Source organism: Erigeron canadensis, chromosome 6 (genome assembly GCF_010389155.1).
Source record: "Erigeron canadensis isolate Cc75 chromosome 6, C_canadensis_v1, whole genome shotgun sequence".
NCBI classification, from domain to species: domain Eukaryota; kingdom Viridiplantae; phylum Streptophyta; class Magnoliopsida; order Asterales; family Asteraceae; genus Erigeron; species Erigeron canadensis.
In genome coordinates this window covers 32425144-32441339 of record NC_057766.1, presented here as the reverse complement: position 1 = coordinate 32441339, position 16196 = coordinate 32425144, and the positions used below count along the sequence as shown (strand labels likewise).

The 16196-nt window shown below is 32.4% G+C and overlaps 2 protein-coding genes across 3 annotated transcripts; one reads left to right on the top strand and one right to left on the bottom strand.

The window, feature by feature from the left end:
- Positions 1-278: 278 nt before the first annotated feature.
- Positions 279-2201, top strand: LOC122603572 (probable UDP-arabinopyranose mutase 1). Its single transcript, XM_043776308.1, has 4 exons — positions 279-590; positions 1093-1343; positions 1445-1613; positions 1714-2201. The coding sequence occupies exons 1-4, from the start codon at positions 279-281 to the stop codon at positions 2038-2040; spliced, it is 1059 nt and encodes a 352-aa protein (XP_043632243.1). The 3' UTR covers positions 2041-2201.
- A 495-nt stretch (positions 2202-2696) lies between these two features.
- Positions 2697-8209, bottom strand: LOC122603571 (probable tRNA (guanine(26)-N(2))-dimethyltransferase 1). Of its 2 annotated transcripts, XM_043776307.1 has the most exons (13): positions 7957-8209; positions 7187-7471; positions 6992-7079; positions 6653-6774; positions 5834-5973; positions 4608-4680; positions 4406-4494; positions 4221-4326; positions 3924-4136; positions 3606-3800; positions 3414-3491; positions 3077-3284; positions 2697-2979 (listed from the first exon to the last, which is right to left on the bottom strand). In XM_043776307.1, exons 1-13 carry the CDS (start codon positions 8095-8097, stop codon positions 2960-2962), a joined length of 1758 nt encoding a protein of 585 aa, XP_043632242.1. In that variant the 5' UTR covers positions 8098-8209; the 3' UTR covers positions 2697-2959. The 2 variants fall into 2 exon arrangements, with proteins under 2 accessions (XP_043632242.1, XP_043632241.1); XM_043776306.1 differs by having other exon boundaries at positions 2697-3284.
- Between the last annotated feature and the right edge of the window lie 7987 nt (positions 8210-16196).

Below are 16196 nucleotides of genomic sequence, written 5' to 3'. Positions count from 1 at the left end.
ACGTCTCGTATACGAATCTCACTAAATTCGTCTTCCCGAGATAACCCGAATAATTTTTTTTTAATCCATTTACCTATTTTACAATCAGCACTTGACATCACTGTATTAAAATAGAAAGAATGGCAAAGCAATAGAAACGGTAAATAATTAGGTTGCAACACTTTGACCAAATCACATCCGTTACATCCCCCGTCTCCATTGTTTTCTCACGTCCTTCTTTCCTTATTAACACTCTTACCATTTTAAACCTGTTTCCTCTGTTTTTTTCTCCCATACTCATGGCGACCTCTAACGCACCCCTCAAAGATGACCTCGATATCGTCATACCCACTATTCGAAACCTTGATTTCCTTGAAATGTGGAGGCCATTCTTTCAGCCATATCATTTGATCATTATTCAAGATGGTGATCCATCGAGAAGCATCAAAGTTCCTTCTGGCTTCGACTATGATATCTACAATCGTAACGATATTAACAAGCTCTTAGGTTCTAAAGCTTCTTGTATATCGTTCAAGGATTCCGCTTGCAGATGTTTTGGTTATATGGTTTCCAAAAAGAAGTACATTTTCACCATTGATGATGATTGTTTTGTGAGTTTGTTTATTACTTATTACGTCATTTCTATGATGTTGGATGTTTGTATTAGACTCTCACACCTTTGTTCTCACGTATCACGTCATCAACATGTCATAATAACACGATCTAGCTATGTCATATGTCATGTCATCGTAATAGGTACCACGTCACATTCAATATCATCATAATAGGTGTTAGATCACTAATTTTCATGTTATACGAGGTTAGATATATAGTTATATACTACAGATATATTTGAAAGTTTGATACACACAATGTGACTTTGTTTCGTACATACAATTTCAAAAAGGGTCATGTCGCATGTCAAGTCATCGTAACAAGGGCCACATCGCCGGTTTACATGCTTTATAAGACGAAAAATATGTTTATTTATATAATATAATTTTTTAATTTGATAAGTTGAACACATTTTTAAAGAATTTGACCTTTGATGTTTTTGTCTCAATCGGGTTTGGATTAAATTTTGATATTGATTTATGGAACTGTGTTTTTTAGGTTGCTAAAGATCCAACTGGGAAAGATATAGATGCACTTCAACAGCATATTAGGAACCTCCTTCATCCATCAACACCTTATTTTTTCAACACCCTTTATGACCCATTTTCTGATGGGGCTGATTTTGTCCGTGGATATCCTTTTAGTCTCCGTGAGGGTATTCCTACCGCAGTGTCTCATGGTTTGTGGCTTAATATTCCTGATTATGATGCTCCAACTCAGCTTGTCAAGCCTCGTGAGAGAAACAATCGGTAATATTATACAGTAGTTACATATATGCATCTTGTTTGATATTTAAAGGGTTTTTTTTTCTTGATGCATGAATGATGTGCTTATTTGGGTTCACGCACAGGTATGTGGATGCAGTTATGACAATTCCAAAGGGAACTTTGTTTCCTATGTGTGGAATGAATTTGGCATTTGATAGAGACCTCATTGGCCCGGCAATGTACTTTGGGCTCATGGGTGATGGTCAGCCTATCGGTCGCTATGATGACATGTGGGCTGGTTGGTGTGTTAAGGTTGTTAGCTTACCATGAATTTTCAATACTTTGACAATGTTGTTTTATGAAGAAAAAAAAAAGGCCTTATTTTGACAGTTGGTATGTGGTTATTTTGTAGGTGATATGTGATCATTTGGGGCTTGGGATCAAGACAGGGTTGCCATACATATGGCACAGCAAAGCCAGTAACCCATTTGTGAACTTGAAGAAAGAGTACAAAGGGATCTTTTGGCAAGAAGAGATTATACCATTCTTCCAAGCCGCTAGTCTGCCAAAAGATTGCACCACGGTTCAGACGTGCTACATTGAATTGGCAAAGCAGGTTAAGGATAAGCTGGGGAAATTAGACCCTTACTTCGTGAAGCTTGGAGACGCCATGGTTACATGGATTGAAGCTTGGGAAGAGCTCAATCCGAAAGAATCCAAGAAGGCTAGTGGCAAGTGAAAGTGAGTGTGCGCTTAGGCTCTTTTTCTGTTAATATTTCAGTAGTTGTGAATGTGAGAATTCAAGATTCTTTCTCCACCAAGTATAAGTCAGTTTTACAGGTTTTATTACGAGTTACTGTTTTCATTTGGTATTACATAGTGATAATAAATAGTACTCTCAAGGTGTTTTTAAGTAGAAGTTGTTGCTTGATTTTGACTTGTATGCTCTTATGATCTTTTATGGTCTAACGCAACTTTAGACATTTTTAAAATACTATATGCATATCTGAGTAACCCAGAGACATTTTTAAAATTTGTGTACAAAAAAACCGGGTTGGAACCCAGACCCGGAAACGAACCCGAACCCGACACTGGTCAACAACCGGGTTTGACCCAACCCGACGGTTACTAACCGGCTTGGGTTTTCGGTTTTTTTTTATCGGGTTGAGATCAGGTCGGCTTCGGTTTTTTGGTCAAAAAACCTGGTCAATACCCGATCAAAGTTTGACCCAAATTTTTCATGTATAACGGTCACAACTGTACTGATCATCAAACCTTTGATAAGATTGAGCGTTTACTATTCTTGATCGTGTAAGGGTTAGACGAGGTGAATTGATGAACGGATGAATAAAATAGTCTTACAGAGTAGAGAACAGTGACACTATGGAAAACCCATTGATGGAACCAACTATAAGGTCTCTTATCTCTGCTGCTGGAAAAATGATATAGCTAATTACATAAGTTCATTTCAAATGATACACTGGATTTGTGAGTAATAAAAGAAACTACAGATACAAGTAGGATTAAAATGACAGGAAAAACCAGACTTCACTCTGCAACTTGAAGACTTCCAAACTTCATACAGAACAGAACTACCTTTTAACTAATTTCTATCTATTTTCCCAAAACTATTCGACTAGGGTAGTTCATCGCTGAGATTACAACTTGGATTCACTCTCTGCACAGAAATGCAGAATATCAGAAGAGAGGGGAATAAAAAGCTTCCAGTTTTAGTCTTTATCATAAAATGGAAGTAGAATCTTGTGTCTTCTTACGCTTGGCTTCAGGCTCTTCACCTTGTTCTTCATTATCGTTAAGAATTCCGTTGACTTTTTCTGGGCCCAGAAGAGATGCATGTTTACTGGTGATGGTACGTCCAGCCCGTAGCTTTGGTCCCCAATGACTTTCGGGATTCGGAAGAAAACGTGCAACTTTCTTTGCTTGAGCCTTGCTAAGTGATGCAACCGCTCGAGCAAAATTGGCCTATTGGACAGTAAAAACACACAAAAGATTACACTCTGCCCATCTTTCCCTTAATGCAAACTTTCCTTTCTGACAATTGCCAATACTGAAGGGTTTTTTAATAGCATCTGGTTAAATAATAAAGCATACCTGAAGAACAGGTTCCTTGGCTAAGATTACACTTCCAGAATGCTCTGGTGGTTGGGCTTTCACGGGATGATTTTTAACCTTAGACAAAAAAAAAAAAAAAAAAAAAAAAAAAAAGACGTCAACTCTACGCACAGAAAAGGCTGGTAACTCAAGGTACACGACTCTCATATATAATAAGCATAACTTGCTTACCCAACAACGCATGATATCCCATATAACATCCATAGGAGCATCAGATTTCAACCCTAATGGGTTCACATGAGTTCCAGAGATACGAAATCCAGCATTGATAACAGCGGACCTAAATACTACTGCAGATGGGGAAGTGCACTTGAGGGTTGCACAAAGATTGTGCAGACTCAGAAAAAGGGGAACATCTGGTAATTCCTGGACAAGATAGAGCAGAAGTTTTTTTGTAAATTTGGAAGATAAATTCAGAAATAAGAGCATGATTTTAGTCGTACGGGATTTGGTAAAAGAGCATATATAGCTCAAGTGTAAATAACATACCTCTGAGATTGTTGTCAGGACAGCAGATATTCGATCAAAAGCAGGATATCGTGCCTTCATAGATTTCACGTCTGCTAAAATGGATGTCACCCACTCTTGGTCATGAATAGGAGCTGACCATATGGGGCCTCCCATGTTATATTTCTTACCACAGTCACTGCACTCTTGGGCCACAGCAGGACCAAACCCCGGGAGATATCTCACACTGGTATTCTACAAAAAGATAGTTATTACGTAAAACCTAAGACAGAATATTACAATATGCATGAAACAATTATTTACTGAACCGATGCACACCTTGGAAACAGTTCTCGCAAGTGGTTGGAGATGAAATGAATCACAACCAATACACTGATAGACATACGAAAGCTTCAGTGGGGTATTCTTCATTGCACCTGCTGACCTACAATCATCACACAATTTATCAATATATAAGCTATGTCAAATTTTATTAATAATTTCTATGAAAAAAGAAAACTGACGTATATACGCGAACAAACACCCGGACATAAAAGTCCATCTGAACAGATAGCACTGGGACTATGTATCGCTTGTATCGATTTGCATGACTCTATATGGGAGAAACATAAGTATATGTTAATCAACAAGGGAAAAGAATCAAAGATTGAATTTTAAGCAAAATGAGAACTACAGCAATATAACTGTTGTACAAGATTAGAATACCTCAATGCATGCAAGAAGGATCCGCAAAGCCATCTCATGGCAATATTTTGCCCTCAGTGGGTAGGAACCATACCTGGGTAAGAATACACCAATATATGAGATCATCTTGTTTTCCACTTTTCATTTTCCAAATTATAGAAACCTCAAATTAAACATGTTTTCTAATATGAAAAATGAAAATAACATTTTCTAGTTTTGAATGTGTTTTCAAAATTTTAATTTATTTTCTAGAGATGGAAAACTCATTCCATTCAAGAAAACTAGAAATGGAAAACTAGAAAACATTTTCCACAACTAAACACGCTTTAATGATTGGGAAATGGAATTGCTTATTCTGTCTTTAATAAAAAGTATTTATCTATACTACGTCTGTTTATATATATATATATATAAAGCATTTGAGGGGTAAGTTAAAGACTTCTTTCACATCACCGCTGGTTGGCAGAGCTCCCTTATAGAAACATATAGACTCGTCTTAAGCTCTTAAGATTACCATTTTCAAACTACGTATATATCCTTATAGATTGTTGACCAAATTGAACTCATTACATCTTTATCGCTCCCCTTTATATTTGTTCAGGTGTAAGAGAATCAGATCACCATTTTTAAAAAAATATTTAAATATAGAATTAGATTAAGGCTCTAATAAACTTTAATCCCCATAAAGCACAAAACGCCCAAAATTATCAAAAAAACAAAGAAATTCATTCCACCACTTTAGGAGGGTACCATGATAGTATTAGATAATGGGAATGTAACCAATCAATTAGATGAAATAATATATCCAGTTCAACTTTGCAATTTCCACAAGAGAAATAAAGTAAATTTTGTTACGGTTATAGTGTTAAAAAGTAATGGCAATTTTCATCCTGTTTACTTATGAATGAAATCACTTTAGGTTATCCCTAACCTGAAAAACAGGTCAAATTAAAAAGTTGGGTAAAAGAGAAACGGGTCAGATGTGTCCAAAACTTCAAATGAATTGATGTGTGGTATATATTTTACTCTTACACCTTTACTTAAGAAGGTATATATAATTATTACTAATTTAGATACATACAATTGTTAATCATATTTAAAGGACTAAGTTCAAATATTTTTGCTTCGACCCAAACCTTTCAATAAGTTTCAATCGGTACTACAACAAAAACAAACCTAGCCGGTTACTGAGCCCATTTGACCCATCCAGTTTGCCACCCTAAGCAAAATGGAATATAGAGACTTACTTAGAATAGCAGACTTCTCCATTGCCTCCACATAGCACTGCCATGTCTGTTGCTGTACACATCAGCATCCCTCCATCAACAACTGACTGAATTGCAGAGTCCAAGAACACAGATGGTGAACCGTAAGGATCCAGATCAACCTGAAGAACATCAATATCATAGTTGTCAAAAGCGAAGGCGACCTCAAAGCGCAAAGACCACAGATAGGGCGAAGGCGAGAGGCGTAAAAAAAGCGCACGCCCAGAAAAACAAAAGCGCACTAAGTAAATAAATATAAAATATTTATATATAGTGAAAAGTAATAGTAAAAAAAATCAAATGTCAATTATAAAACCAAATATCATTCAAAAAATATATATTTTTCAACCAAAAACTTCAAATTATTGGACAATTATAAACATATATAAAAAAAAAACATAATTTTTTCTTCCCCCCATTTTATATTTTCACTATCTTCTTTTATCTTCTTAAAAGACTATGGTCACTCATTTTGGCCGGAAAACATTAGATCTAGCCCGATTTGGCCAGATCTTGAATGATTTGGTCGAATCTTGACCCATTTGACCATTTTGGCCATCGTTGACCACCACAGTTTACCGTCGTTGACTCCCTTTTTCATAGTCGACTTGGGCCTAGGGTTTCAGGCGCTGGAGGTGCGCCTCGCCCGCCTTTTGCGCCTAGGCGCAAGAGGCGCTCGCCTTTAACAACACTGATCAATATCTATTTATAGCCACAATGCTATTCCTATTATATATCCAGCTAACATAAATAGTCATGTCCTGTGCCATAGATAGAAAGTCATTATATTATAAATCATACCATATCAAATTCTTTTGGATGAGTAAGCATATATACTCGAGCATCGACAAGGTTTGATTCCACCTTTGCACTGGCAACTGAGCCATTGAATTTAATGTTTCTCCTGCAAGCTTCCACAGATGCTATACACAAAATGAAACAAGAATAAATAACAACATTCAATAAATCACATATATAAAATTGTTTCTCCTGCAAGTTTCCACAGATGCTAAACACAAAATAGAACAAGAATAAATAACAAAAATTCAATGTTTCACTTATATAAAATATGTGGCAGCATCTTATAGTGTTTACAGCTTTTGAGAAGCATGATTCACTATAATATAAATCAATACCAACCTTCATCATTGTCTAACGCCACAACTTGTCCGATCCCTTCCACTTCACGAGCATATCTTAAAGCTCTTAACCCTGAAGCTGACAGAGCCTATGAAATCAAGGACAAGCAATATATTAGTTTCCTGTAATGATAGATAGAAAATAAATGTTCAGACTTGAATATGGAATGTGAAATAAATGACTATAATATGAAACCTCAAGCACTCTAGGTGGCTTCAATTCTTCTCGGACTTTAACCTCTGGCATTTTCTTGGCTTCTTCACTGTTACCACGTTGCTCATCCTGTGGGATCTCTTCACATTCACCATTAGAATTTCCATTAGGCTTGGAAGAATCATTCGCTATATCCATTCCAGAATCACCATCTTCCGATACCTTTAACCCTTTCTTTATTCGTTTAGACAAAAGTGCTTCATGTTCTTTTTTACGTTTTGATATAAATGTCCTTAGCACGGCAATAGACATATCCCTATTGTTAACCTGCATATCACATACCATTAATGTCAGAACTCTTTAATATATACTTTGAATCCATTGCAAACTACAGAAACTTACATCACCAGAATTTGTGGACCCACCTTATTCAACTACAATACTACATTACTCAAATTTATCAATCTTCAGGTAACTTTCTATATTAAGAACCCATGCTGATGATTTCTCAATCTTAATGTGTTTCTTAATCATTTTCTTTAGCTTCAACTACTGAACTACGTATATATACTTAACACTTAAATAAAATACAAATACAACTTATATCTAACCATTCTTACAATAGACCAAAAGGCAACCCTTTTCATTCAAGATTTCACCAAAAATCTTGGAAAAAATATACCCAATTCACATGACATGATATTGATACAAAAAGCAACAAACTTTAAGCAAAAAATAAAAAACCCAATTCATATGATATGATATTGAAGCAAAAAGCAACAAACTTTAAGCCCGAAAAATTCAAGATTGACCTGGGTTTTATTATAGAAGACTTCATTCTTATTGTGCATCAAAATCTCAGCTTCGCCTTCTTTGATTATTATGTAATCATTCAAATCAAATGGTTTTTGCTTCTCTATATCCCCTGTTTCCCCTGTTTTATTCTCTGACATGTTATGTTGTATGGGTATTATTGTAGCTCCTCTTTATTCAGTAGCCGGAGTTATGGACGGCGTCGGAAAAGATAACAGAAAGTGGTGCTGGTGTTGATATGTATACTGTATATACAAATTGTATATGCTGTTCAATTTAATGTTTTGTAAACCGGACCGGACACTGAACTGTCGTAGTTGGACCGGGTTTTGACGAAATATACATTTTTCCAAGTAATACTATAAGATTTCTAATTAAAATATAACATAAGTTTAATAATATTAAAGTTCAAGTATTAATTAATAATAAATCAAAGTCTAACACAAAATACATGATTAACAAGTTCTATTATAAGTTTAAACACATTCAAATATCATCTAACATCAATAATCATTTTCTCTATTTTCTATTTAGTCTTGGTCATATTCAAATTAAGATACGAGTATATATATAAAATTTGACTAATTCTCACATAAGACTATTTTGGAAAATACAAGTTAATTTTCTATAAGAAAGTCCACAAATAAGCTCATTATTCAGCATTCTCATTCCTGCATCAGTAGTAATGGCTTCTGTTACCCCACTCAAAATCAACCATAAAAGTTCCTTTTTTTTATCCCTCACGTTATTTCTTCAATTCATTTTTCAAATATTGATCATCATCGATTTAGTTCTCCTATTTCATTCAATCCATTTTTCCAAATCTTTAACCAAAATCTTTCCCCATTTCATAAATCTAAAAAAATTCAGTTTCATCTTCTTCAATCTAATAATAATAATAATAATAATAATAATAATAATAATAAGTGACGAAGGTTGATCTTGCAGTGGATGTTGCGATCTACTCTAAATAAGATGAATTCATTATAAACGTAAGATTTGGATCATTTTTCCCCCAAAAAATAGAAGAAAAACAACATAAAAAAGACGTTGGCTTTGTTTGACCCGGTTCATAGCGGTTCGATAACGGTCCGGTTTGCATGGTTCAGTTCGGTTCAATTTCCACCATTAAACCGGGATCGGTTCGACCGGAAGTCTTGAAAAATCCAGTCAGACCGCGATCAAACCGGTCCGATCGGCCAGTTTAAAAACATTGGTTCAATTAATAAGATTGCATGTATATATTTTTCCAGGGATTGGGGAAGAACAGAGGAATGTGGACTAAGGTCAAAACCCTACTTATGTTTTAGATTTTCTCGACCAAGTTAAACTTGAAAATTAGAGTACATCGAATCTATAAAGCTCTACTAGCTAATCAAGCCGAATTCAATCCGGGCCGTTGTAAATATGGTTCGTTACAAATACTAAATATAAATTGTAATAAGATGCAAACTTTGATCTTAACATTACCAAACATTAAATTTAATAATAAACAAAAGATCATAACTATAAATTTGTAATTAATAAAAATTGTTGCAAGTGTTGATATTAATAAGGCCGAAACTTCAACGTTGTAGAATAATATTAACATCATAATCAGTAGATAATAATTATAATATAACCTGCAACGTATAAAAGCAAAACACGATTTACGTATCTATAACTATAAAATCGCAACATCAAGGGAGCTAAACCTATATGGTTATGTATTTTAACTTCAAAATAAATTTTTAGGAGATAGATATAGAAAATATCATTAATTTAAATTTATAAATATTTAATCAAGACTTAAATCATTACTGTGAATTTGTAATTAATAAAAATTGTTGTCAAGAGAGCTAAACTTATGTAGTTATGTATTTTAACTCCAAAATAAATTTTTACCTGAAGATAGATATAGAAAATATCATTAATTTAAATTTATAAATATTTCATCAATACTCAAATGAAAATTTTGAACTATGATAGACTAAAGAAAATATATGCTAAATTAGAATAAATGTATTTTTGTAACATGACATCATCTTTAATTATAAAAATTATAGGAAAAAGTTATAAAATGACACATCATATTTTTTCCTCTAAAAACAATTCTTCTTTATTAATAATAAAGATAAAGATTTAAGATATTGGCTTTTCATTTTTATTAGAAATTAATCACTTTTTTTTATTATTCTCAAAATACCCCCTAAGCATTTATTTGCTTCATAAAATGTTTCTATTTAAACATAAAACTCTTATATACTTTTCTTTCTCAATTTTCTCTAATCATAACACACTTTCATCGAACTCTCCATCACCTCCGCCATCGCCCTCCTTCTCTACCGCCTCCCTCGATCTCCACCACCGCCGCAACGCACGATCACTATGCTCGTGTATATATATATATATATATATATATATGATGCGTGTCTTTTATTCAAGGGAAATCATAGAGAATTAATATAGAGATTTTTACAAATCTTATAATTAAGGGTTGGTAACCATTAAATGACTGAATTGATGTACGTCGTATTATAGCTCAATGGTTGAGCACCAGCTTTGCATGTTGTTGGTTTCGAATTCGAGACATGGGAAAGACATTTAAAGAAATTTCATAAATAAAGTACTCCAGTGAAGCAGGTTTGAGTCCTGCAAAAGGGACAGAGTTTTATCACAACTAAATGTCGTGCATTCGGACGGTTTAGTTGGGGGTTTCTCCTCCTACTAAGTATTGAGGGTGAGGGGGCTCTCTAGCACGGACCCGGTTAAGATAACGTAAGCTAGATCCCCTGTTGTGAACAAATGATCCATACCTTTAAAAAAAAAGACTGAATTGATAAGTGACTTAATGGATAAATAATGTCTGTCAATACACGTGTTTTTTGTTTATTAAGTAAAAACAAACAAACACTTTTGATGACTTAATGGATTAAGTATTTTTGATTAAATCACGACTTAAGTTAGTAAAACTTCCATCAAATAATATTTAACATAAACAAAAAAATTTAATCTCAAAGTTGAAGAATAAAGACTTTGAAAATTTAAAACATGACACTTTTAATGGGACAGGTGTAGTATAATAATTCAATTATAACCATTTATTCAATATTAAAATAAAACATGACACTTCTAATGTGAGTGCATCACCCTAAAATTAACATCATAGAACATTTTCCCTTAAAAGTTATCTCTGAATTTTTACATAATAAAGTATAAACTTTAATGCATTCAAACAATTTATAATAATAAGTACTGTCATTAACAAAACCCTATTTAATATTATAAAATTAAAAGAGTTAGTTTTTTTTATAAAATTGGACGGATATCCGTACAATAATACAACAATAGTGATAGCGACAACTTGATGATGTTGGTAAATGGTTTCAGTGTGATTAGTATAAGTTATTGACGTAAAAAAGTAATGTAATCAATCTTTTAGTTATAGTTATTTTAGTCGTGCCGGTGTGATACCCGATAATAATACCGCCAGTAATACCGGTATGGTTAATACTACATAACTTATTATAATGATGTAACGAAAATAGTCAAAATATAATTACAATCACTACCAAATACGTATTTCATAACAAAATATAAATTTTAAAATTTTTAAAAATAAAATAAAAAATTAACATAAAAGTATCATAAAAGTCATTATAAAAAAAATTCAAAAAAATAATAAAGTGAAGAAATCGGTTTTACAATATAAAAAATACTAAAAAAACTAAAAAATATCGACAGTAATGAATAATGAAAAATATTGAACAAAATACTGGACTAATTGTACCAGAGTACCATTCAGTATTTCAGTATCAATATTCCCGGTCTGTATATACCGATATTTAAAATTTTGAGAGTATAGTTATTGTAAGCATTTAAGGGCATATACACAACAACATGCAACTTTAATTCAAATTCAAATTGTGTTTAGATTCAAATTGTTTAGTAAATAAAATACACGGTCACGGTGTGATGACGAGAAGTGTTTGTGATAATTGAGTACGAGAGGGGCTTTAGTGGTATTCTAATAATCTAAATTTGATATTATATTTAATTTTTATTTTTTTTTTTTACCTTTTATGTTTAACTTTTATAATATATTTAAACTTTATATTTTATTTAAAGGTTTTGAATGGGTGAATGATGGAATGTTTTAACAGTATACACAACCATATTATAAATGATCTATAATTGAAATGGCCTGGTTATTTTCCCACACAAAAGGTGGTAGATGATAATAAGAAAATCGCGTGGATGGGTGGGCGGAAATGAGACGACTCTTTCTTGAACTATATTATAACAGACCTTCCCCATTGGTATTCACCTCCATCGACATGACGACAACCACTATATATCTTGTCATTTCTTCTTTATTAATCTGTATTTTATATATGACTTTTATGATCATTGTCATTTTGTCAATCCCGTCAACACAATTTTACTTGTTTTATTTTGTGAGTGAAAAGGGTTTTAAATAATTTTGTCATTTGGATTGATCGATAAGTGAGGCTTCCCCGATATAAAGATTGCATGTTACAAAGATCTCAAATTGTTGTATCTTGTTATACAAGCTACGGTGTCTCCGTCCGACAACTTTCACCCCGACAAAACAATGCAAATGAGGCTCTTGGTAAAAATTTAGATCCTACTCGTATCTTAGTTACGAGTTTCTTAGTTTCTACACAATATACAAAATGACGTTCAAGATAGGCGTACAGTGTAGTTAGATACATTTTTAATTTATTCGGTTGATAAATGTGAAGTTTTTAAAATTATTTACTTTCATATATAGTATAACTAGATTATTTTTCCGCGTAATACGCGAAATAAACATATTAAATTTTTTGTAATACATAGTAATTTTTGGTGTGTAAACATAATAATTTAATGTAATAATTAATAAAACTTTCAAATAATATATTATCTTCTTAATTATAATCCACATTATATTATTAAAGTATATTTGAAGTATGTCTTGAAATGTTTTTAAATACTCTATTTAATACTATCTCAGACACATTCGAGCATTACATGGACTCACAAAAAAAGTTATATTTACTTTAATTTCTAATAAAAAAATAATCAATTATAAAAAGATATGTAGTAAGACTTATGTATGTTAATATTCCATAAATTAATAAAATTTATAATTTGTTGAGTCATAATTTAATGGACAAAATTAAACCCTAATAAATAAAATAATAAGATAATAACATTTTTTAAATTCCGATATATGCATATTGGTTGCAACGAAACTATAAGTTAATAACTATTAAAAGATTGCAACTTTTAAGATTGTATGGGAATTTTTTTTATGATCGCTTGTTTTTTTTTTTGTTGAACTTCAATCTATATTGACTTCATATTGAAATATTTTTACTAAACTTAAAGGTCGGGGCATTATCTTTTCGTATTTTTGACCATGTTTAATCTAAATGGAAAAAAAATGTCTCTTAAAACTTGTTTTCGTAATTTGTTTTTCAAAAAAATAAAGGTCCTATGTAAATACTTTTTAAATTAATAAATTAATTTATTAATTTATCGGTATAAACGATATTTAGATGTTTTATATGTATCCATATGTTTTTATAAAAACGAATAAATTTCAGATATACCACCTCTTAATATTTAGAAGTGGTATTCATATTCGCACACAAAATTCTAAAAATAAAAATAAACATGCCTTACAATTATGATTTTATTTTCTCACTAAAATTAGACTATATATATATATATATATATCTAAGATCTTACATACGCAAAAAATAAATATAACAAACCAAAAATATATTATATTATATTAAATAAGAGTAAAATAAAATTTTTAAAAACTAAGACTTTCTAAATTATATCAAAATCTGATTACACACAGTATTTTACACATAAATCTTTGGTTAATAATTTATTATATTTAGTTATCTAACCATAGAAATAAAAAGAATCAAACACTTACTATTTAGAATTACGGAATGATTAGTAGATATTAGTTTAAGTATAATTAATATTATTAGTATTTTAATTAGTAATCTAAAAAAGGATAGTGATGTTAGCAAAAGAATCCAAAGGTTAAAATTTAAAGTTTTTTTTCATCCAAGGGTTGTCACTTTTTCAAAAAAGATTTTAAGGGGTTGTTTTATAATTATTGGTAGATTGAAATCACATGTGCATTGATAAAAGAAAAAATGAATATTGGGTTGTTACACATCTAATTTGGGTAAAAAAAAATAAAAATCTCTCACATACTATTTTTTAATATTTTGAATAAATGATTAAGTTCTTATATTTTGTATGTATTAAAATTAGTATGTAGGAGATTTTTCCCAAGTTAAGTGTGTAAAGACCCATATATAGTCACTTTCTGATGACGTACCCACCTAGACCATCAGTACCTAGGAAGACGCTAGACGAAGATTACACGCAGACTGCACGGAGTCTTAGCTTAAAGGACAAGCACGAATAATATCCTATCATATCATTTCTCTAAATAATGGGATTCTTGCCAAGAATACAGGAGATCTCCACCAGCAATATGGGATTCGTTCTTATCCAATTTCTTCTCTTCCAAGCCAAGTTCGCGCTATAAAAAGGGGGGGGGACCAAGTAAAAGGGGCATGATCAACCACACACATAATACACCAACGATAATACATCAACGATTCATGAATTTCTATCCATCTCATTCTCCTCGGTTGGTTGTATAAACAATTGACGCCATCTGTGAGACCCTCAATCCCATTTACACGAAAATCACAAAAGTTTTCACTCATAAACCGATTTAATGAAGAATGAGATCTGGACATAATTGCAAACATGGATGCCATAACTAGAGTCGTTGATATCTTTTTAAAGCGAAGAAAAAATCCAAAAGATTTCAGCCTTTTAAGGCCCAGATCTGGAAGATCCAGATTTTTCGCAGCCTTTCAAGGTCCATATTACACGAAAAAGATAGGCTGGTGATCTTTTTTGTACAACCAACTGTGGATCGTCTAATAAGGTGGTCTTCGCAGCCTCACCCCCATTAGACTGGGGGCTTGATGACGTATCCACCCAGCCGTTGATACGCAAAGTATACGCAGGATACCACAACCTTCAATAAATAAGGAAAAGATGCTTGCATATCTCAAAGACCGATATCTAATGGAAGAGATAAGGGCAAATCAAGCTATTTTTGTATATGATATAACTAATGCCCAAAACCTTACTTGGAGGGGAAGCCATGGGCTCCCTATAAAAAAGGGATGAATAAATAAGAATCCACACACAAATCACATAATCATTTGGCTTACAAAAGGCTTGACCTTACCATAAGAGAATAACCAGATTACAACCAAATTCAAACCCTATTCACACGTTCTAGAAACCCGGATTGGTGTACAAATTAACACAGCCAACTGTGGATCGTGGAAGAGTGGGTTGGCATCATAGTATAGCGTTTATGATATCATTGTCTAATTAATTATTGGTTATGTGGTCCAATGATATATATCATAGGTAGGAGTAGTAGAAACTCGAACTTGAAACCAAACCGAATCAACATGTTTGGTACAAGTTTGGAGCAACAGGCATAGTTTGGTTTTGATTAAAACTGCTTCGAGCGACATCGAATCCAATAAGCCATGTATGTATATCTAATCTACCCGTATATTTAGAAGCACAAGCATTATTAAAATACAGGTGTGCTCGTATGCTCAAAAATCAAACACGTATTTAATTAGATGCAAATACATACACATGCATGTATGATTCAGCTATAATAAGCAAAACAAAATCTAATCCTACTTGTACTAGTTATGGGGTGTTTAGCTTAATTAATTTGCTTATTTATATGACATACATACACTTACACTTACACTTACACATACACATACACATTCATGGATGATTCAATAACTTTAGGGGTAAAGTTGTTAATCTCAACCATTGAATAAAAATCAAGGGTCAAAATTCAAATATGATCTTTGAATCTTGACCTTTGATTTCAATCCAAAGGTCAAGATCCTTTCAACTTTATTACTCTAGGGAATCTCCATCCACTAGTTAGTGTCTTATTTTTATTTTGTTTGTATTGATAAGCTTAAATTTTATGGTTATTTTGTGGGTTAGAAACTTATCATTTATATCTTTTATATATATTAAAAGAGAATCCTTAAATTGAAAAATGAAAAATCTAAACCCTACATTGAAGATTATTCTTTATTTCTCACCATTGGATCAAAATGTTTACATCATCTTTGACTAGACTTTTAGCCAAAAACGT